The following is a 24,609-nucleotide window of genomic DNA, read 5'->3' on the forward strand; positions in this document are numbered from 1 at the left end:
CCTGTGATTGGTCAACTACCTTTTGATGACATGGTGAGTCCATCAGTTGTTGTTTCAGTTTGAACTCCTTCTCACAGATCTCCCTGGTTCTTGAAATAACCTGTAAAACACAAAAACCAAAGTTTAGAACTCAAGAGTAATCCCGAGGAGTACACGGATTCCATGCCAGGGAGATTAAACTGTACTAACTGCACAATTGCAGAGGGAAAAACGTTAAATACATTACACAAACAGTATTTGTAATATGAAGAATATATAAGAACAAGTCTCACACCGAATCACCAGGGGATTGCTTTTTAAAAATGAAACCCTGACTTTGCTTCAGAAGTGAATATACTATAATTCCCAGTTGCATTGTATTTCACTTTCATCCGTGAACTGCCCTCGTGTCACACCAAACGCAATCACTGTCATTCACAGCAGTCTCAGGCCATGACTGTAATCAGAGAAGGGCCTGAAAGTGTCATTTTTCCAGGAGATGTGGACAGACAGGAAGTTCACAACACAACCCCGGTAATTATTTTCAAAAATATCATTTTTTATTAACTTTTTAAAATGGAAAAAAAAGTAATTGTGGCATGTGTAAAAGTTTGGACACCCTTCAAGTTGTCACGTCTCAGAACCTAATTAGTGTGTTATGCCGTAATTGGCTCATAAGGATGTGTTACGCGGGTCAAGAATTGTTAGTAGTAGCAGTCAGCTGACAATTCCAGAGCATAATAAATTCTGTGACTCTTCAAATACAGTGTCTTGCAAAAGTATTCATTCCCCTTGGTGTTTGTCCTGTTTTGTCGTATTACAAGTTGAAATTAGATTGGATTTTTGGGGGGTGTAGAAATAGTTTAAGGTGGGTGGAGCACAGAAACACGGCAGGCCAGAACTAAGTTCTCACAAACTCTTTTATTTTAGCTTTTCAGCTTTTACTTTACACTCTCCCAGTCACACGTGCGCACACACAAGCGTTCTGGTTGGGGAGAGAGCTCTCTTCCTCTGCTCTCCCTCTCCTCTTATAGGGCGCGGTCACTGGGGAAGACACAAACAGGTTAATTCCCACCAGGTGCAGTGATTCCACCACTTACCTTCCCTGACTCCGCCCTCCATTCACAGACCAACGCTTGACCATGCCCCCGCTGCCACATACCCCCACCGCCCGACTTAGGCCAGGCAGCCGTCCGGCCTGCAGCTGACTCCCCCCCTCTTGACAGGAGAGGAAATCTGCCACGACCATCTGCGCCCCTGGTCTGTGGACCACCTCGAACTTAAATGGCTGGAATGCCAGATACCAACGGGTGATCCGTGCGTTGGCATCCTTCATGCAGTGGAGCCACTGCAGGGGCGCGTGGTCCAAACAGAGGGTGAAAGGGCACCCCAGCAAGTAGTAGTGGAGGGTGAAGACCGCCCACTTGATGGCGAGGCATTCCTTTTCTATTGTGCTGTACCTGCCCTCACGCACCGAGAGCTTCTAGCTGATGTACAGCACTGCACGGTCCTCCCCCTCCACCTCCTGGGACAGAACAGCCCCCAGCCCTCTGTCCGACGTGTCCGTCTGCAAAACAAAGGGAAGAGAAAAGTCAGGGGAGTGTAACAGTGGCCCCCCCACACAGTGCAGCCTTTACCTCAGAGAAAGCCCGCTGGCATTGCTCCGTCCACTGGACCGGATCTGGTGCTCCCTTTTTAGTGAGATCAGTCAGTGGGCTGGTGACATCCGAATAATTAGGCATAAACCTACGATAGTAGCCAGACAGCCCCAGGAACTGTCTCACTCCCTTTTTGGTCTTGGGCCTCGGGCAGGCCGCAATCGCTGCTGTCTTATTGATTTGGGGATGCACCTGCCCATTGCCCAAGTGGAAGCCCAGATACCGTACTTCCACCCGCCCAATCGCACACTTCTTCGGGTTGGCTGTGAGACCCGCTCGCCTCAGCGACCTAAGGACGGCCCTTAGGTGTTCTAGGTGCTGCGGCCAGTCATTACTATAAATAATGTCCCCAGACAGCGTGAGGAGAGCTCTCAGGACGACAAATGCACAGAAAGCCCCGGGTCCTGATAACATTCCTGGTCGTGTCCTGAGAGACTGTGCCGAGGAGCTCACAGATGTCTTTACAGACATCTTCAACATCTTGTTGAGCTAGGCTGTTGTCCCCACGTGCCTCAAAGCCACCACCATCATCCTGGTCCCGAAGAAGCCGTCTCCCTCCTGCTTCAATGACTACCGCCCAGTCACACTCACTCCCACCCTCATGAAGTGCTTCAAACGGCTAGTCATGCAGCATATCAAGTCTGCCCTCCCCCTTGCCCTGGACCCTTTCCAGTTTGCATATCAGTCCAACCGTTCGACTGATGATGCCATCTCCACTGCCCTCCACTTAGCCCTCACCCACCTGAAGACAAAAGACTCATACGTCAGAATGCTGTTCATAGACTTTAGCTCAGCATTCAACACAATCATTCCTCAGCAGCTCATTCATAAACTGGACCAGCTGGGACTCAACACCTCCCTGTGCAACTGGCTGCTGGACTTCCTGACGGGGAGACCACAGGCTGTACGGGTCGGCAGCAACTCCTCCAGCACCATCACATTGAACACGGGGGCCCCCCAAGGATGTGTGCTGAGCCCCCTCCTCTTCACTCTGCTGACCCACGACTGCACACCAACATCCAGCTCCAACCTCTTCATTAAGTTTGTGGACGACACGACTATGGTGGGTCTCATCAACAATGGCGATGAGACAATCTACAGGAGTGAAGTGAGCCACTTGGCCATGTGATGCAAGGACAGCAATCTCCGCCTGAAAGTGGAGAAGACGAAGGAGATTGTTATGGACTTCAGAACAGCGCACACCCAGCATGCTCCACTAACTATCGACGGTGCTGCAGTGGAGAGGGTGAGCAGCACCAAGTTTCTGGATGTGCACATCTCTGAAGACCTGTCCTGGAGCGACAACACTGCATCACTGGCCAAAAAAGCCCGACAGCATCTATACTTCCTCTGCAAACTGAGGAGAGCAAGAGCCCCGGCCCCCATCATGCACACATTCTACAGAGGCACCATCGAGAACATCCTGACCAGCTGTATCACCGTATGGTATGGCGCCTGCACTGTGTCCTGCTGCAAGACTCTGCAACACATCGTGAGAGCAGCTGAGAGGATTATTGGTGTCTCTCTCCCCTCTCTTATGGATATCTATAACTCCCGCCTCACCTGCAAAGCCATCAGGATTGCAGGTGACCCCACCCACCCATCTCACAGCCTCTTCAGCCTGCTGCCATCGGGGAGGAGACTGCGGAGTCTCCGGGCCAAAACCAACAGGCTCAAAGACAGTTTCTTTCACCAGGCGGTCAGGAGGCTCAACTCCCTCCCTGTTCTGCCCCTCCTCCCACCTCTGCCCCCTGCCACAGATTCTGCTCGCACCCCCCCCGCACCCCCTTCAGCATCTGACATCATGTCACCCTCACAGTTCCACCCCCCCAAACACACACACACACACACACACACACACACACACACACACACACACACACGCACTCTCAACATTCATTCGCACACTGAACTCAGGGACTGCACATTTGCACTATTCCGCACTACCTCACTTTAACAGCTATTAGTTTATTGTTTATACTGCTTATTTCATCTTTCCCTGCTATACCTCAAGTGGCCTTGACTGTTTATTTTAGGTCCTTTTGCTCCAATTTATATGTGTGTGTGTGTGTATATATATATATATATATATACAAACGGGTATGTTGTCCCGGGCCCAGGAATGGGGGGGCCAAGAACTGGGCTCTCATGAAGTTGCGATTATTTTATTTCATTTCAAAATGTGTTGATTTGGGGGAGAAATGTGCTATATTTGCATTCAATAAATGATTTCTAGATCTTTTGCCTTTACTGTCTTTGAAAAAGGCGTCAAGAACCCCCTACCACCCCTAATGCAAAAGTGTTTTGGTCTGACTCTTTGATTAAGGGGAAAAAAACGACATCGTTCAATCATAGCGCTTCGACAATCAGCGTGCGTGCTATTTGCCAACATGCACAAGTCAGGAGCACAGAAAAGAAAAGAGAAAAAGAGAGGAAGAAACCAAGAGACTCAGGGGATCACTGCATAAATATTTTAAAAAAGATTTGGATGATGCAGCAGGTATTAGCAAAGGCAGTGGGGCAGCTGAGCCAGGTAAGACCAGTGTTGGGCACGTTACTTTCAAAAAGTAATTAGTTATAGTTACTAGTTACTTTTCCCAAAAAGTAACTGAGTTAGTAACGGAGTTACTTTGTCATAAAAGTAACTAATTACCAGGGAAAGTAATTATTCCGTTACATTTTGTTCCCCCTCAAAAAAAAATCAAATTCAATTAGTGTAATCATAATAAAAGTGAATGTTAAATGTGTTTAATGACTGAAATGGACACTTAACAGAACCAATTAGTAACATTATCTACACTATATTAATATTTTTGTGGGACAATGTGAGAAGACATCTATCAAATTTAATATATTTTTGTCGTTATTAAAATTATGTTACTAATTACTGGCCACTGATGAGGACAAACGCTTTGTTCCTCGACATAATGTGCATTGCACGTAAACACTCTTGCCTTTTATTTCAAGTAATGAAAAGTAATGGCTGTATTTCCAATGTGAAAACGCAGTGCTGGGCTGACCGCTCGCCATCGCTGTGTCTTCCGATTGAAAGAGTGTGCAGTAGTGCAGTAGGCGTGGCCTACCTACGTATGTTGTCCAAATCTACTCTGATTGGCTTACTGTGCCGTTGTCTCGTGTCTCCCCGCCCCACACGAAAGCAGAGTAAAGAAAGGCTGAACGAGCAGCGTGCCAGATGAGAACAGCTTTAATAAAGTAACGCATAGTATTTTATTGTAAGTAATGGGAACGGCGTTATAACGATGTAAAAAGTAATTAGTTAGATTACTCGTTACTAAAAAAAGTAACTTAGTTAGATTACTCGTTACTAAAAAAAGTAACGCCGTTAGTAACGCCGTTTATTTCTAACGCAGTTATTCCCATCACTGGGTAAGACACAGCCAACTTTTTCCAGCCCCGTAAAGTAACCCCAACCAAGGCACGTGCGGCACGCAATTCATGTTACAAACGAGGGGAGAGCAAGTCACACTGAACACCATATCAAACGCACAGGGCATTGAATCATTTCATAACCACAACGGCTTAATAACATTGTGTTTCATATATCTGATTGAAGCTAAGAATATTCACATTAGCCCGCAATCATATCCCGCCGTTTCTCGAGCGGTGTGTTCTTCTCTGCTTTTCACACTGGACAGTACGCACGCACGCACAACAAAAGTCCGGCGCATTGCATTTCGCACCTGAATAGTTGCAGACTAAGGAAATGTTAAAATGTTAAAACTGTAAAAATGTTGAAATACTAAAATGAAATGGTTGTTGTTGGGCGGCACGGTGGTGTAGTGGTTAGCGCTGTCGCCTCACAGCAAGAAGGTCCTGGGTTCGAGCCCCGTGGCCGGCGAGGGCCTTTCTGTGCGGAGTTTGCATGTTCTCCCCGTGTCCGCGTGGGTTTCCTCCGGGTGCTCCGGTTTCCCCCACAGTCCAAAGACATGCAGGTTAGGTTAACTGGTGACTCTAAATTGACCGTAGGTGTGAATGTGAGTGTGAATGGTTGTCTGTGTCTATGTGTCAGCCCTGTGATGACCTGGCGACTTGTCCAGGGTGTACCCCGCCTTTCGCCCGTAGTCAGCTGGGATAGGCTCCAGCTTGCCTGCGACCCTGTAGAAGGTTAAAGCGGCTAGAGATAATGAGATGAGATGAGAAATGGTTGTTGACCAGTTTTGAATACCTGTCATTTAAGGGTTGGAGTGAGTAGAGACTGGGATAAGAGAGGTGGGGGTGTGTGTGGGTTGGCCCGGGGGGGGGATTCAGAGCATTTTGTCCTGGGCCCAGCCAAAGCTGTCAGCAGCCCTGTGTGTGTGTGTATATATATATATATATATATATATATATATATATACACACACACACACGGTATGTGTGCATGTATGTGTGTATATATATATATATATATATATATATATATATATATACACACACTGTATATATACTTGTGAGTGTTTAGTCTATGTCTATTTCTTATCTAGAGTGTTTATACTGTTTATATTGTTTATTTCAGTTATTCTATTTTTATTTATTGCATTGCCTGTTTGCACCGTGGGTCAGAGAGGACTGAAATTTCATCTGTGCTGTATGTCGAGCATGTATAGCATATTCGACAATAAAGTTGACTTGACTTGACTAATGATGTCATCCAAATATGCGGCCGCGTAGGTGGCATGGGGGCTCAGGACCCTATCCATAAGCCGCTGGAACGTAGCGGGCACCCCAAACAGCCCAAAAGGAAGTGTGACGAACTGGTGTAAGCCAAACAGTGTGGAAAAGGCCATTTTCTCTCAGGATAGCGGAGTCAAGGGGATCTGCCAATATCCCTTTGTCAAATCCCGTGTTGAATAAAAACGAGCCGTGCCTAGTCAATAGAGCAACTCGTCAATATGAGGCATTGGGTACGCATCAAATTTAGACACCGCGTTGACTTTTCTATAGTCCACACAGAAACGGACCGACCCGTCGGTCTTGGGAACCAAGACCACCAGGCTACTCCAGTCACGGTGGGACTCCTCGACGATGCCCATTTCAAGCATGGCCTCGAGTTCTTCCCGAACCACCTTTTTCTTGTGTTCGAGCAGTCTGTAAGGGCGGATGCGCACTACTACCCCCGGGGGCGTCTCAATGTGGTGTTCTATGAGGTCGGTGCGGCCAGACAGGGGCGAGAACACGTCAGAAAATTCTGTCTGCAACTGGGCGACCTCCGTGAGTTGGGTCGGAGAGAGGTGGTCTCCACAGGGGACCGGAGCGGTGGGCGATGTCAATTTTCCCTTTTGAACCTCTGGCCCCAGCTCCGCCTTCTCTGGAACCACTGACACCAACGCCACGGAGACCTCCTCGTTCCAAAGTTTTAACAGATTGAGGTGGTAAATCTGTAACGCCCCACCCCTGTCCGTTTGCCTCACCTCATAGTCGACGTCCCCGATTCGCCGTGTGACCTCAAAGGGTCCTTGCCATCTGGCGATCAATTTGGAGCTCGACGTGGGCAACAACACAAGTACTTTATCTCCCGGTGTGAATTCCCTAAGGTGCGTGCCCCTGTCGTACAGACGGACTTGACGTTCTTGGGCCTGCCGCAAATTCTCCTGGGTTAGGTGCGTGAGTTTGTGGAGTTTGGGGCGCAGGTCGATAATGTATTGAATTTCATTTTTGCTTGTTGAAGGTCCCCTCCTCTCAATTTTCACGCAGCACATCTAGAATGCCACGCGGCTTACGCCCGTATAATAATTAGAACGGGGAGAACCCCGTGGAGGCTTGTGGGACCTCTCCCACTGCGAATAACAGGGGCTCGAGCCATTTATCCCAGTTGCGTGCGTCCTCGCTTACAAATTTCTGAATTATGTTCTTGAGGGTGCGAATGAACCGTTTGACTAAGCCATCCATTTGTGGGTGATAAACGTTGGTGCGGATAGGCTTAATTCCCAGTAACCCATACAGTTCGTGCAGTGTGCGTGACATAAACGAAGTGCCTTGATCAGTCAGAATCTCTTTGGGGATTCCAACTCGGGAGATGAAGCGGAAGAGTGCTTCTGCAATACTACGTGCTGAGATATTGCAAAGAGGCACTGCTTCCGGATATCGTGTTGCATAGTCCACCAGGACTAAAATAAAGTGATATCCTCGTGTTGACCGATCTAATGGCCCGACGTGATCCATCCCAATTCTTTCGAACGGGGTCTCGATTAATGGCAGAGGGCACAAAGGCGCTTTTGGAATGGCTGCTGGATTTACTAACTGGCATTCGCGGCACGCCATACACCACCTACGGATATCGCAGCAAATCCCTGGCCAATAGAACCGGGCCATTATTCGGGCTAGTGTCTTATCCTGCCCCAAGTGTCCAGCCATGGGATTAAAGTGAGCCGCCTGGAATATAAATTCCCGGCGGCTCTTTGGGATCAAAAGCTGTGTTATCAGTTCCTTAGTCTGAGTGTCCTGCATCACTCAGTATAACCTATCCTTAATGATGGAGAAATAGGGGAAGGATGGGGTGGCGTTTGGCTGGAGCGTTTGACCATCAATTACTCTCACTTGGTCAAACGCATGCCGCAGAGTCCCGTCTTGCGACTGCTCCAACAGGAAATCCGCGAGGCAGAGAGGGAGGAGAAGCCTGCTGCTCCTCACTCTGACGCGGTGATGACGTAGACGGCTCTGTGACAGCTGCTCCTGCCAATGCCACACCGGGACCTCTCCCTGCTAAATTATGGCAGGCCCCACTCTTCACTAAATGTGCCATTAATTCCCTAAATCCCGGCCAATCAGTCCCCAAAATTATTGAGTAAGTAAGGCGAGGATTAACCACCGGCTTTACACTAAATTTCTCCCCTCGAAATAGAATGTGGACCGACACTAAAGGGTAGTTGTGAACATCCCCATGCACACACAACACCTTCACCAATTGTGCTCTCCCCAATGCCTCGTCTTGCACCAGGCTTTGGTGGATTGAGGTCTGAATACAGCCGGAGTCCACCAAAGCCTGATACGTATCCCCTAGGATACTCACCAGTATGCGATACGCTTTGGCCCGATCGAGGGCGGTCCCCGGCGCGTCGGGGATCCGGACCACCACGCCCACCTCCATCGCCAAGCACTGATGCTGGAGGTGCCCCGGCTCCCCGCAGCGCCAGCATACCGGCCCAGGCTTTCCCTCTGCACCGGTGTTCCAGAGCTCACTCACCTGAGGGGGGAAAGACACAGACACAGAAGTAGGAAACGGTAGGGCACCGCGGGTGCGGTGGGCCGGCTGGGGTGGAGCCGGCCCCTGCCTCCGCGGTGGGGGAATGGGGCGAGGACTAGGAACAGAAGGGGAGAGAGAGAGAGGAGAAGAGGAGACACACTGTCCTGCCGTTGGAACAGCCACCATATGGTCCTCCGCCAGCTCAATAGCCTGATCCAGCGACACCGGGTGATGGCACTGGGCCCACTCCGCTGTTCCTTCCAGAAGTTGGGCGATGAATTGTTCCAGCGCCACCAGGTCGAGGATTCCCTCGGCGTCGCAGTTGTCGGCCCTCAGCCACTGCCGGCAGGCGTCCTGGAGTTGCTGGCCAAACGTGAACGGCCAGCTGACCTCCTCCAGGCGCAGCGCGTGGAAGCGCTGCCGTTGCTGCTCTGGGGTGCGTCCCACACATTGGAGGATGGCCCTGCAGAGGTCGGTTTAGACCAGCCCGCTGTCGGCGGGGAGCTGTAGCGCGGCCAGCTGCGCCTCGCCCGTTAGCAGGGGGAGGAGACGCGCCGCGCGCTGTTCCACCGGCCAACCCTACGCCTCTGCTGCCTGCTCAAAAAGAGCGAGGAAGGCCTTGGGCCCATCTTCGTTAGGGTGAGGTCGGGAGGGTCCGCGGTGGTGATAGTGGACCCCGCTGATGCGAGCATGTGCTGGAACGCCTGGCGATCTTCCTGCTGCGCCAGCACCAGGGCTTCGAACCATTGTTCCTGCTCCTTCCAGAGGACGACCAGCACCTGGTGCTGGCTCTGTTGGGCCATGGCGAGGGCATGGACCAGGTCCTTGAAGGGGGAGGACTCCATGAGGCTGTTCTCTTCTGTACTCCGATCCCGGGTTTCGGCACCACTGTAGAAATAGTGTAAGGTGGGTGGAGCACAGAAGCACGGCAGGCCAGAACTGAGTTCTCACAAACTCTTATTTTAGCTTTTCAGCTTTTACTTTACACTCTCCCAGTCACACACACACACACACACACACACACACACACACACACACACACACACAAGCGTTCTGGTTGGGGAGAGAGCTCCCTTCCTCTGCTCTCCCTCTCCTCTTATAGGGCGCGGTCACTGGGGAAGACACAAACAAGTTAATTCCCATCAGGTGCAGTGATTCCACCACTTACCTTCCCTGACTCCACCCTCCAGACCGACGCTTGACCACACCCCCGCTGCCACAGGGGGTTAGTACCATTTGATTCACACAACGTGCCTACAGCTTTAAAGGTGCACATTGTTTTTTTATTGTGACACAAACAATAATTAAGATGAAAAAACAAAAATCTGGAGTGTGCATAGGTATTCACCCCCCAAAGTCAATACTTTGTACAGCCACCCTTTGCTGCAATTACAGCTGCAAGTCTCTTGGGGTATGTCTCTATTAGCTTAGCACATCTAGCCACTGGGATTTTTGCCCATTCCTCAAGGCAAAACTGCTCCAACTCCTTCAAGTTAGATGGGTTATGTTGGTGTACAGCAATTTTCAGGTTATGCCACAGATTCTCAATTGGATTGAGGTCTGGGCTTTGATTAGGCCATTTCAAGACATTTAAATGTTTCTCTTTAAACCACTCCAGTGTAGCTTTAGTAGTATGTTTAGAGCCATTGTCCTGCTGGAACATGAACCTTCGTCCCAGTCTCAAACCTCTGGCCGACTCAAACAGGTTTTCGTCCAGAATGGCCTTGCCAGCCATCTTTCCTTCAGTCCTGACCAGCTTTCCTGTCCCTGCAGATGAAAAACATCCCCACCGCATGACGCTGCCACCACCATGCTTCACTGTAGGAATGGTGTTCTCAGGGTGTTGGGTTTGCGCTAGGGATGTTAACCGATGACCGTTTGACCGATGGTTGACTGAATCAGCATCAACCGGTTAATTTTTTTTTGGTTGTCGGTTAAACTAGAGACAATTCCCCAGTGGGAAATTGTGAGAGTGATGCAGTGCGCGTAGCAGTCGCTATAGCAGGAGCTGCACTGAACTGTGTGAATGTGTCTCTCTGAGAGGGAGCAGCCCCTCCCTCATGTGTGTGTGTGTGAGAGAGGGAGCAGCCCCTCCCTCGTGTGTGTGCGTGAGCGAGCAGCCCCTCCCCCATCTGCGCGCTGCGAGCAGAGACAGAGTGTGAAATTTGTTCTTTAAGAGTGTTTTTTAATTTTTAAGAGTATTTTTTAATTTGTGTTTTTTAATTTTTTTAAAGTTTTAATTCTGTATTAAAATTACTAAATAAGCAAATGCTGTTACAGTCCATGAAACAGGAAGTATGAGAAGAAAACAGTAAATCAGAAAGCTGCCCACATTTGCGCAGCTTCCACGAAAACGTGTAGAGCTTTCTGATTTACTGTTTTCTTCTCATACTTCCTATGTTTCATGGACTGTAACGGCATTTGCTTATTTAGTAATTTTAATACAGAATTTACTCTGATGAAATTATTCAGACACTCCAACGCCCCCCCCCAAAAAAAATCGGGTCTGCACGATTCAGCCGTGAAAAAGGCGGTATCCGCCAAAAGGCACGCCGTTTGCATCCCTGTTTAAACTCATAGGTTAACCGACTTTAACCGGCTAATGAGGCTCGGTGGTCGGTCAAGATTTTTTTTTTTAGTTTTCGCCATCCCTAGTTTGCGCCACACATGGCATTTCCCATAATGGCCAAAAAGTTCAATTTTAGTCTCATCTGATCAGAGAATCTTCCATGTGTTTGGGGAGTCTGCCACATGCTGTTGGGCAAACTCCAAACGGCTTTTTTCTGGCCACTCTTCCATAAAGCCCCGCTCTGTGGCATGTACGGCTTAAAGTGGTCCTATGGACAGATACTCCCATCTCCGCTGTGGATCTTTGCAGCTCCTTCAGTGTTCTCTTTGGTGTCTTTGTTGCATCTCTGATTAATTCCCTCCTTGTCCGGCCTGTGAGTTTTGGTGGGCAGCCTTCTCTTGTCAGGTTTGTAGTGGTGACATATTATTTCCATTTTGCTATAATGGATTTAATGGTGCTCCATGGGATATTCAAAGTCTGGGATATTTTTTATAACCCAATCCTGATCTATACTTCTCCACAACTTTGTCTCTGACCTGTTTGGAGTGCTCCTTGGTATTCCTGTTGCTTGCTTAGTAGTGTTGCGGAGTCAGGGTCCTTCCAGAACAGGTTGATTTATACAGACATCATGTGACAGATCATGTGACACTTTGATTGCACACAGGTGGCTCTTAATCAACTAATTATGTGACTTATGAAGTGAATTGGTTGGACCAGCTCTTATTTAGGGGTTTCATATGAAAGGGGGTGAATACTTACGCACACTCCAGATTTCTGTTTTTTTTCCATCTCAATTATTGTTTGTGTCACAATAAAACAACAATTTGCACCTTTAAAGTTGTAGGCATGTTGTGTCAATCAAATGGTACGAACCCTCCAAAAATCCATTTCAATTCCAGCTTGTAATGCGACAAAACAGGACAAACACCAAGGGGGATGAATACTTTTGCAAGACACTGTACACAACCATGGACTCCTCTAAACAGATGACTGGAGGATCTGAAAATGTAGCTAATTGATGCCTATAAAGCGGGGGAAGAACATTTAACAGTTATTCCACGAAACTGGGTTGTACATGAGTTGATAGCCAATGAGGCGCGTAGCAGAATAACTGACATGAGTGGAATAATTGAGTGGAATAGCTGTTTTATTCTATCCACATTCCCTGGATTTTGAGAAACAGAGCATTTTTATTTTTTTGCAAATTCGATCAATAAAAACTTTATACAAAACGTCCGACAAAATCATTTCCGCTTACTTTGTAAAGAAACCGGCAAAATGACAGGAGCAATTTGTGAATATCAAATACTTTTTTTTCATATTTTGTTGCTTTTTTTATTTAGGTGGGCTTTCTTCTTCAGAGTTTTTTGGCAGTTGGCAAACCAACTTAAAGGTGCTTTCCCACCACTGACTGGGATGGAGTGTGGAACAGGAGACATTGGGGGGGGCGACACAACACTATATTCTTTTAGCTATTTCTGTGTCTTTTAAATACTTGATAATTTGGGGGGTTTTGTTTTTGAGTAGAGTTTTTATTTCATCCTCAGCCGGTTCAGCAACACGCTCCGCCATCTCGTTTTTCCTCTACTCATGGTATATGAGCTGATATCCTAGTAGTACAGTAGCCAATCAGAGCGCATGATTGCTCATATCCAGTGAATGTGGACAGAATAAAAAAAAGTTACCAAGGCAATTCACTATTTCCACGACACAAAATACTATTGTGGTGGTGGAGGTGGGATTGAACGTCATTTGTGAATGGAGGACAGAGTCCAGGAGAAGGAGTGAGTAATTACACAAATGAGCATACACTTCTGTGTGAGTAACGTGGATATTTGTGTGTGTGTGTGTGTGTGTGTGTAGTAGGACAGAATTGTCTATGTTTTAGTGTTCATTTATTTTACATTGTGTGGAAGAGCAACTTACTGAAAAGCATTCGCAAAATAAACCCCAAATAAAAAAAACACTTTCTTTCTCAGGGTGTCATAGTCATTAAGAAATGGTTGTTAAAGGAAAGTGCTGGGATTTTTTAACCCGGGCCCTATTTTTTCCATCTCTTTGGGGATTAAATACTTACTTGATACAAAATCGATTGAAATTGGTCCAGTATTGAGTCATTGTTTTGCCTTTCTCTTCTTCCAGCCTCTGACGCAGCACCCCATTCAGTGCCTGTAGTCGATTATTGCATGGAAGAAAAGAAACTGTACAGGCAAGCATTTTCTACAGTTTCTTTACAGTTATTGAGGTAAACAGACACAGATGCATCTCTGCAGGGATCCTTTCCATGTTGTCAGACACTTATAATAACTTTAAGAGTCTGTCAGTGGTGAAAACAAGCGGCTTAATTTGACGCGGATGACTGCCCTGTAGAATATCACTGCTTTGTGGTTGCCACTGTTCTGAATTTTTTTTCCTGCCTAAAACATTTTCCTACCCATAGCATACATTTATAACCATATAAATTATGGTCCTACCCTGACAGAATATCCTACCAGCGTAAAGTATGTGCTTCCCTTAGTGTTGAAGGTGGTAGTACCTTATTATGGGAGTTCATGTCGTACATGACCAAGTTTAAAAGAGCATGACGAATCATGTGGCTGATTTGCACTCCTACGCTATAGTGTATTCAAACCGCACTCAGATACACTATCGCTCATACACATGGTGATTTGAAAATGTATGATGCTCAAACCTACAACCCCAATTTCAAAAAAAAGTTGGGACACCGTGTAAAACATAAATGAAAACAGAATGTGAAGATTTGCAAATCATGGAAACCCTATATTTCATTGAAAATAGTACAAAGACAGCATATCAAATGTTGTAACTGAGAAATTTTATTGTTTTTTGAAAAATATCTGCTCATTTTGAATTTGATGTCAGCAACACATTGCAGAAAAGTTGGGACGGGGCAACAAGAGACTGAAAAAGTTGAGTAATGCAAAAAAAACAACAACCTAATTTGGTTAATCGGCAACATGATTGGGTATAAAAAGAGCATCCCAGAGAGGCGGAGTCTCTCAGAAGTAAAGATGGGGAGGGGTTCACTGCTCTGTGGACAAACAGTGCAACAATTTAAGAATATCATTCCTCAAAGAATTTGGGAATCACATCATCTATGGTACATAATATCATTAAAAGAGTCAGAGAATCTGGAGAAATCTCTGTATGCTAGAGACAAGGCTGAAAACTGACACTGGATGCCTGTGATCTTTAGGCCCTCAGGTGATACTGCATTAAAAACAGAAATGTGTCTGTAGTGGAAATCATTGCATGGGCTCAGGAACACTTCAGAAAACCATTATGTGTGAAAACAGTTCATTACTGCATCCACAAATGCAAGTTATAAACAATATCCAGAAACACCGCCACCTTCTCTGGGCCCGAGCTCTTTTACGATGGACTGAGGCGAAGTGGAAAATTGTCCTGAGGTCTGACGAATCAAAAGTAGAAATTCTTTTTAGAAATCATGGACACCGCGTCGTCCAGGCTAAAGAGGAGAGGGACCATCCGGCTTGTTATCAGTGCACAGTTCAAAAGCCAGCATCTGTGATGGTATGAGGGTGCATTAGTGCACATGACATGGGTAGCTTGTACATCTGGGAAGGCATCATGAATGCTGAATGATATCTACACGTTTCAGAGCAATGTGCTGGCATCCAGACAAAATCTTTTTCAGGGAAGGCCTTCCTTCTTTCTGCAAGACAATGCCAAACCGCTTTCTGCATATATTGAAGCTGAATGGCTCTGTAGTAAAAGAGTCCGGGTGCTAAACTGATTTAGAGATCTTTTGAAATTCCTTGCCAGATTCATAGGCATCCACAACCTTTTTACTGAGGTCCTTAGAGAGCTCTTTAGATCTTGTCATGGTGACACCACACACCTCAATAGCAAAGAGAACAACAGACCCTAGATGTCAGATTTAAATAAGACGGGTTCCACCTGCAGGAGGTTCTAAATCAATGGCACCTCATCGAGAACACCTGATTCTAATATTATAGACTTGATAGTGCGATAAACGTACGGGTGTACTTACAACCCCGATTCCAAAAAAGTTGGGACAAAGTACAAATTGTAAATAAAAACGGAATGCAATAATTTACAAATCTCAAAAACTGACATTGTATTCACAATAGAACATAGACAACATATCAAATGTCGAAAATGAGACATTTTGAAATTTCATGCCAAATATTGGCTCATTTGAAATTTCATGACAGCAACACATCTCAGAAAAGTTGGGACAGGGGCAATAAGAGGCTGGAAAAGTTAAAGGTACAAAAAAGGAACAGCTGGAGGACCAAATTGCAACTCATTAGGTCAATTGGCAATAGGTCATTAACATGACTGGGTATAAAAAGAGCATCTTGGAGTGGCAGCAGCTCTCAGAAGTAAAGATGGGAAGAGGATCACCAATCCCCCTAATTCTGCGCCAACAAATAGTGGAGCAATATCAGAAAGGAGTTCGACAGTGTAAAATTGCAAAGAGTTTGAACATATCATCATCTACAGTGCATAATATCACAAAAGATTCAGAGAATCTGGAAGAATCTCTGTGCATGAAGATCAAGGCCGGAAAACCATACTGGGTGCCCCTGATCTTCGGGCCCTTAGACGGCACTGCATCACATACAGGCATGCTTCTGTATTGGAAATCACAATATGGGCTCAGGAATATTTCCAGAGAACATTATTTGTGAACACAATTCACCGTGCCATCCGCCGTTGCCAGCTAAAACTCTATAGTTCAAAGAAGAAGCCGTATCTAAACATGATCCAGAAGTGCAGACGTCTTCTCTGGGTCAAGGCTCATTTAAAATGGACTGTGTCAAAGTGGAAAACTGTTCTGTGGTCAGACAAATCAAAATGTGAAGTTCTTTATGGAAATCAGGGATGCCGTGTCATTCGGACTAAAGAGGAGAAGGACGACCCAAGTTGTTATCAGCGCTCAGTTCAGAAGCCTGCATCTCTGATGGTATGGGGTTGCATTAGTGCGTGTGGCATGGGCAGCTTACACATCTGGAAAGACACCATCAATGCTGAAAGGTATATCCAGGTTCTAGAGCAACATATGCTCCCATCCACACGACGTCTCTTTCAGGGAAGACCTTGCATTTTCCAACATGACAATGCCAAACCACATACTGCATCAATTACAGCATCATGGCTGCGTAGAAGAAGGGTCCGGGTACTGAACTGGCCAGCCTGCAGTCCGGATCTTTCACCCATAGAAAACATTTGGCGCATCATAAAATGGAAGATATGACAAAAAAGACCTAAGACAGTTGAGCAACTAGAATCCTACATTAGACAAGAATGGGTTAACATTCCTATCCCTAAACTTGAGCAACTTGTCTCCTCAGTCCCCAGACGTTTACAGACTGTTGTAAAGAGAAAAGGGGATGTCTCACAGTGGTAAACATGGCCTTGTCCCAACTTTCTTGAGATGTGTTGTTGTCATGAAATTTAAAAATCACCTAATTTTTCTCTTTAAACGATACATTTTCTCAGTTTAAACATGTGATATGTCATTTATGTTCTATTCTGAATAAAATACGGAATTTTGAAACTTCCACATCATTGCATTGTGTTTTTATTTACAATTTGTACTTTGTCCCAACATTTTTGGAATCAGGGTTGTACTTTTTTGACTGATTTTTAAAAATGTAAATTATGAAAATGACTACAAAATGTCAATTTTATATTTCGTTTGTTGGAGTGTATTACCTTTATCTGTAGGCACTGTATCAAAGACGGTGAAATGTTTGCTTGTTTAAATATGCTGACACAAGTCTACAATTTCCATGGGATGTACTTATTTTTCTTTTAAGATGCCCCAAGAATATCTCAGAACTAGAAACATTCTGTAAGGAATAGTGGGTGAAAATTCTTTCAACAAGAATAGAAGGACTCATAGCTGGATTCAAAAAGGGTTTGCAACTTGTGATACCTGCCAAAGGGGGTTATACTAAGTACTGACTTGGTAGAAAGCCACAAGTGCCTTTTTTTTTTTTGATTCAAATATAAAACGAGACCGTTGATGACGGCGTAGCTCACTCCAGCCCCGTCTAGTCCAGAAGGAACGATCTTTAGTGGGCCACCTTGTGCAATAAATATCGCAAACTATATACACGATATACAAGCTATATATATAGAAGCTATATACACCCTAGGAATACCGACCTATTTGCCAGAAAGAATCCAAAATGGCGAGGACTTGACCGAGAAGAAGCGATTTTGGTTGAACTGCTCATTAAGGCTTAATTAGTCCATAACTTCATTAATAATTGCAATTAAGCAAATCTGGGTAGAAGTCATATGCACCCTAGGTACCCCTACCTTCATGCCTGAAAGAATCAAAATCGGTGAAGAATTGAGGGAGAAGAAGCGATTTGTGTGGAAACCAGTGTTGTAGTCGAGTCACTAAACCTCGAGTCCGAGTCCAGTCTCGAGTCCACAGCGTTCAAGTCTGAGTCAAGTCCAAGTCATTAAAAAAAAAATCGAGTTGAGTCCACTATTGATCTGAGTCGAGAACAAGACTCCAACCGCACTATTTGACGGTGGCTTTTTCAGCACCATTAACGTTAGTTTGTTCCTGAACATGACGTATGAACAGGTGAATGTGCTTCTCTTTGTCAGGGAGTGCGAAGTGTTCTGTCAGAGATGGTTGGGAGACGGATGTACAGAAGGTCTCATCTCATCTCATTATCTCTAGCCGCTTTATCCTTCTACAGGGTCGCAGGCAAGCTGGAGCCTATCCCAGCTGACTATGGGCGAAAGGCGGGGCACACCCTGGACAAGTCGCCAGGTCATCACAGGGCTGACACATAGACACAGACAACCATTCACACTCACATTCACACCTACGGTCAATTTAGAGTCACCAGTTAACCTAACCTGCATGTCTTTGGACTGTGGGGGAAACCGGAGCACCCGGAGGAAACCCACGCGGACACGGGGAGAACATGCAAACTCCACACAGAAAGGCCCTCGCCGGCCCCGGGGCTCGAACCCAGGACCTTCTTGCTGTGAGGCGACAGCGCTAACCACTACACCACCGTGCCGCCCCTGTACAGAAGGTGTGTTTATTAATACAAGTGAAGACGGGTACACAATCCAGAATGGCAGGCAAAATCGTAAAACAGTAAAAGAGGCAATAGGTCGAGCGAGGCACAAACAGGCTATCGTAGACTCGGCAGAATCAAAGATGAGAAACAGGAAATCAGAGATCAGGAACCCAAACAAGGAAATAAGGCTCGGTAATGTGGCAGCAACACAACTCAATACTTCGCGAAGCAAGTGTGTTTTCACATAGCCGGCACTGTTTGCGCCTTAATCCTGTGTAGGTGCGAGTCGTTTATGGTGCACGAGAGTCCACTTGGTGTGCGCGCTGTCCGGAGCGCACCCGAGAATCTATCTGATGCATGTACCTAGGCGCGCAGGTGTGACACTCTTGCACGAAATTAGTATAAAATTAATGTAGATATAAATATCTTATGCCAAATTATTGTGGCATGTTACAAAAAATAAAGAAAAAATCCGAGTCCTTGTCTCCAATTTCCGAGTCCTAATGCAGTAAATGCACGAGTCCGAGTCGAGTCACGAGTCCTTAAAATTAGGGCACGAGTCGGACTCGAGTACTACAAGCCTGGTGGAAACTGCTCGTTAGGGCTTAATTACTCCATATCTTCATTATTAATTGCAATTATGCAAATTTGGGTAGAAGCCATGTGCAGCCCAGGTGACCCCACCTTCCTGCCAAAAAGAATAAAAGTTGATGAAGAATTGAGAGAGATGAAGCGATTTTTGGGAAATGTGGATGACACTGGAATGACGCCAGACAACACATGATGGCATAAACTCGTTGCCTATCGGCCGGATGAGCTAATAACCATGCAGTAACATTTGCTGAAGATGTAGTTTTTGAAAAGAGTTTGCTCCAGAGTGCGTGTTTATTTCTTTTTATGAAAAAAATAAATGAACAAAAAATGTGATTTGGAGATTTTTTTTTGCCCAAATTTTGCATACAACTGTATGTTCAGCAATGTTGTTTCTTCAAACGTTAAGCCTAGGTCACAACCGGACGTACGATTTTTTGGCCGTGCCATTTTTGGCGTTTCCCAAATCGCTGTTGGCCGTAAGTTTGTCGTGCAACCTGAAAAAAACGTAAGTGCCCGTAGAGTTTGTTTGACATGACAAAGAGCCTTTGCGGCCGGTCTGCGGCCAGTCTACGGCTCGAAAATCAGCACGTCACACGCGCGCCCTCTGTGCGTTTCTTGCGTTTTTTGCACGTAGACCGGCCGTAGGAGCACGTACGGCCGGTTGTGACCGAGGCATTAAATAGGAGGCATTTGTTTATATCTGTAATGTGGAAGTTAATGTCATAGAACAAATAAATAACTTTTGAATGTCTGGCTTACACACACACACACACACACACACACGCATGCACACAAGATTACTGACCTTATTGATCCAGAAGAGCATGGCCTCCTCCATGTGGAAGGGCCGTTGCAGCTCTTTGGTGGGGGAAAAGGTGGAGAAGCGTTTAAGACATGACACCACCTGCTCTATACTCATCATCTCCATCGTACATGCCAGCATCAGAGCATCAATCAGAGGGATGTGGGAGCTCTGTGTACACACACACACACACACAATCAAGAACCATTAACAGTGTACCTGCAGGTATTCTCGTGTTAAATGGAATGCTTTTTAAGATTTTATTCTGTGAATACAAATATAATTTAAACCCTAATTTGAAGTGATGAAGCAAGAAACAACTCACACATGACAAAAGTGTCATTTTATGTTTATTCTACAGACAACAAGAAAAATCAATACATGCTAAAAAAGGTTTTGCAGCATAGTACACAACACGTTTTGGAGTCACTGGCTGATGCAGGCTTGATCAGGAAGCGCATTTTGGATGGAAAGAAAGTCATGGCCTAATGGTTAGAGAAACAGCTTCAGGACCAAAAGGTTGCTGGTTTGATTCCCTGGACCAGCAGGAATGACTGAAGTGCCCTTGAGCAAGGCACCTAGCTCTCCAGGCTGCTTTGGGTAAGTTGTACATCAGTCTGGATAAGAGCGTCTGCTATGTATTGCAAATAAATAAAATGTTCAGTGAATGGGTTTCCATTCATGTGAGTCTTTAGGCTAAATGGTACAGGGCCCAATTACCTCTCTGATATGTTGCAGCGGCCTAACCCAATCAGATCTACCAGATCGCAGCAGAAAAATTTACTGGTAAAACCTGTTGTTAAAACAAAGTGTGGTGAAGCAGCTTTTAGCTACTATGCAGTACAGCTATGGAACCAACTCCCAGAGGACATCAAAAATGCTCCTGCTGTTGGCAGCTTCAAATCTAGATTAAAGACCAAGCTGTTCTCAGATGCTTTCTGCTAAATTATTAATATTGTCATCTCTACATGTTTTAAACTCTTTACTTTTACAGTCTCTGCATGTTTTAAATTTTACTTAACTTTTATTATATTTTATTCTGCTGTTTTTTTTTCTTTTACTGAACTTTTACTTCATTTTATTATTTTATTTCTACTATTGTTTAATTCTTATTATTTTTCTTCCCCATTTATTTTATGTAATTTTATTTTCTATTGTTTACTGTTTTGTTTTTACTTCTGTAAAGCACATTGAACTGCCACTGTGTATGAAATGTGCTATATAAATAAACTTGCCTTGCCTTGCCTAAAGTGTATATAATGCCTCGAAACCCCACTTTTTTCCTTGTTACAAAGCAACAATCATTATGCTGATTGACCATGTGTTTTTGAACCATAGCTGATCCAAAAGTTGATGGAAAATCAATAAGATCAGCCGATTTTCACGGAATCTGCCGAGACTGATCCAGAAGATCCCTAAGGGCTGCGTGTCGTCACACGTGTAATGTGCGCAGCAGTGGTTAGACCAGTCTTGATATGGAATCACGTTTTGGAGAGAATTCTGACAGTGATTAGGATTCTTATATGTTGGATGAAGGGGCAAAAGATTATCAAGGATACTCCGGAGTAAATGTTTATCTTTTCGAGCCCCCAGAACGAGAAACAGATGCCAGTTCATGACAGTCTTCCTCTGTAGCGCACGCGAGATGGAGAGATAGATAGACACAGAGAGATGTGCAGAACCTTTCAATATATTTTCCTGAACAAAACTAAAAACAAATCGAGTCTTGCAATATTGCAATCTGAGAGCATTTAACACGTTTCAGTCAATAAATAATGATAATGATTGCTTGCATGCATTTTTCTTCCTGTTAAATAAGATTGGATGTCTCGGGTGTGTAAATGTTGCTCATAATCTTGCACTGTGTGTGTGATAATAGTGAAATCGATGAACTGTCCAAATGTCAGGTCAAATGTTATTTATTAAATAAATGGGTTTTTTTTTTGCTCCAATAATTCCAATGTGGTCGTTCTGGTGGTGATGAACACTTGATGAATCGGATTTTTTATTATTAGTAGGTGACACAAAATCTGCCCACTTCGTTTGCACAAACCTCACCCACTGTCGCTTTAGATTTGTGTTTTTTTCTTGGAAATTCGTGAACTGAATATCCTGTTGTATAGGAATTTGAACATCCAAACACAACGCAGCACTTTCCCATCGTTATTTTTGTAAGATTCCAACAACAATATCCGATTTTAGCGAGTAAACAAGCACGGAGTCAGATGAACGGAAATGACCCAGATAGCCGGGGTTCCACGTGTGATGTCGTGCGAGATTTGCCCTGAGGCAAGGCTGCCTTTTTCCGGGATCTGGAAGCCACGATTTATCTATAGTTTTGTGCTTGACAATAAAATAACAAATAACTTATATTATTTTTTTCGCAGTCCAAATCCTGCGCTCTGATTGGCTGCCAAGTGGGTCCGTATCCTACAATACGGACCCCAGTTATGGACCCTGGTTATGGACCCCTGGCGACTCGCTCGTTCACAACAACAACAACAACAACAAACATAGTAGCATTTTTTTTGTCAACATTTATCTTTTTTTATGAGATTTATTTATAAGATTATCAAAAATCTTATACATTTTTGCCAGCATTTCTCAGGAAAATAGCATTAATTTTACAACATGGATAGCGATAACGACAGTGTTCACAGCGAAAGCGAGTTTTACTACCCTGAGGAAGAAGAAATAAAGGAAAACATTTCAGGAGAAAGCTAAAAACCTGTAACTGTTGCTAACGCCGAGCAAAAACATGGCTGAATCCTGAATGACTCAATTTTGTATAAATAGGGGACTACATAGGCGGCAAAATGTAGTTTTTTTCCTGCCATGGAAGTGCACTTGTATACCGAGGAGAAAGCCATTTGCATTACAGCCGTGAATGAGGATTCAAAATAGCATTAATTTTACATCATGGATAGCGATAACGACAGTGTTCACAGCGAAAGCGAGTTTTACTACCCTGAGGAAGAAGAAATAAAAGAAAGCATTTCAGGAGAAAGCTAAAAACCTTTAACTTGCTAACAGTTTGATCTCATTAGTTAATGAGGCCCATTTTGGACCATGTTATCCTAATACATAATATTATGTTCAGTAAAAACTTTAAACCAGTATAATCTCTTCTTCAAAGTTTCACCAAATGGCTTTATTTATGCAATATAAAGGTCATAATACTGTATAACTTTGGTCGAGCAAAAACATGGCTGAATCCTGAATGACTCAATTTTGTATAAATAGGGGACTATATAGGCGGCAAAATGTAGTTTTTTTCCTGCCATGGAAGTGCACTTGTATACCGAGGAGGAAGAAATTTGCATTACAGCCGTGAATGAGAATTCAAAATGGCGGCTCAGCTCGGTTTTCCCTTTCGGGCGCTCTCGTTTCCTGTTAGAATTTGGTAAAGAAAAAAATAAATATATTATTTACCAGCTTAAGGTCGGTCCGTATGGAGAAATACCGTGACCTCGGCCTTGAATACTGACCTTGGCCCAGAGGGCCTCGCTCAGTACTTTCAAGGCCTTGGTCACGGTATTTCACGATACGGACCTCCCAGCTGGTAAATAACATATATTTATTTTCCTCACTGCTTTATTAATTCATTTTGGTCATTACTAATGATGTATATTCATTTTAAAGCATTACAATAAGGCATTACATTCACTTTAACTAACCATATATTACCTGCACTCTGCCCTCCACCACCTGCTCATTAAAAATATATTCAGTCATTCATGTTCCACTCGAGGGCAGCACGGTGGTGTAGTGGTTAGTGCTGTTGCCTCACAGCAAGAAGGTCCGGGTTCAAGCCCCGTGGCCGGCGAGGGCCTTTCTGTGTGGAGTTTGCATGTTCTCCCCGTGTCCGCGTGGGTTTCTTCCAGGTGCTCCGGTTTCCCCCACAGTCCAAACACATGCAGGTTAGGTTAACTGGTGACTCTAAATTGACCGTAGGTGTGAATGTGAGTGTGAATGGTTGTCTGTGTCTATGTGTCAGCCCTGTGATGGCCTGGCGACTTGTCCAGGGCGTACCCCGCCTTTCGCCCGTAGTCAGCTGGGATAGGCTCCAGCTTGCCTGCGACCCTGTAGATAAAGCGGCTAGAGATAATGAGATGAGATGAGATATTCCACTCGAGCATCAGTGAACTGAGACACACACTTTACAGGATTTCAGACTTGCTCCTCTGAACATTTTGCAATTCTCCTTGGTAAAGAAATCATTTGGTATTAGTACAAGTGAAAATTTGGCTATTGTGCAGCTCTAATAACACAAAGCAACACACACCACACGTACATAGCAGGCTGTGAGCAGATGGTCATCATGTGGCCAGCCAGTTCTCCCATACAGACTCACACACACCCACACCAATGATTATGCACAGATCCATTTGGCAATAGGTTAAGGTTCAACACCCAAACACCCTCACCATCCTGATGGGGGCGGAGATGAGGTCGTGGTGTGTAACAGGCGTGCCATCAGGCTCCAGGACATGGATGGACTGACAGGCAAGCACCTGCAGGACTGACTGGTGCGTGTGGCACGTAGTCGACTGCTCGCCCAGCGAGAGGAAGGCACACACGCGCGAGTAGAGCTCAGCTGAGAGCAGCAGCTCCAGCACGGGAGGCTTAATGTGCTCAACACCATACTGATCCACATAGAACGGGTCTCTCAAATCGTCCGGGACATGATCTAAAAAGAGAGGCGGACAGAGCAAAAGGAGGAAAGACACAAAAACGGGAGAGAGAGAGAAAGAGAA

The 24,609-nt window shown here is 45.1% G+C and overlaps 1 protein-coding gene across 1 annotated transcript in view; it reads right to left on the reverse strand.

The window, feature by feature from the left end:
* camsap1a (calmodulin regulated spectrin-associated protein 1a) overlaps nt 1–24,609 on the reverse strand; it is a 114,207-nt gene that overhangs the window by 48,711 nt on the left and 40,887 nt on the right. The window contains exons 2-4 of the mRNA XM_060935666.1: nt 24,280–24,542; nt 19,856–20,023; nt 20–100 (exon numbers count right to left, since the gene is read on the reverse strand). Coding sequence (XP_060791649.1) covers nt 20–100; nt 19,856–20,023; nt 24,280–24,542 — 512 coding nt within the window. The remainder of the gene's footprint in view (nt 1–19; nt 101–19,855; nt 20,024–24,279; nt 24,543–24,609) is intronic.

The sequence above is a fragment of the Neoarius graeffei genome, chromosome 12 (genome assembly GCF_027579695.1).
Source record: "Neoarius graeffei isolate fNeoGra1 chromosome 12, fNeoGra1.pri, whole genome shotgun sequence".
NCBI lineage: Eukaryota > Metazoa > Chordata > Actinopteri > Siluriformes > Ariidae > Neoarius > Neoarius graeffei.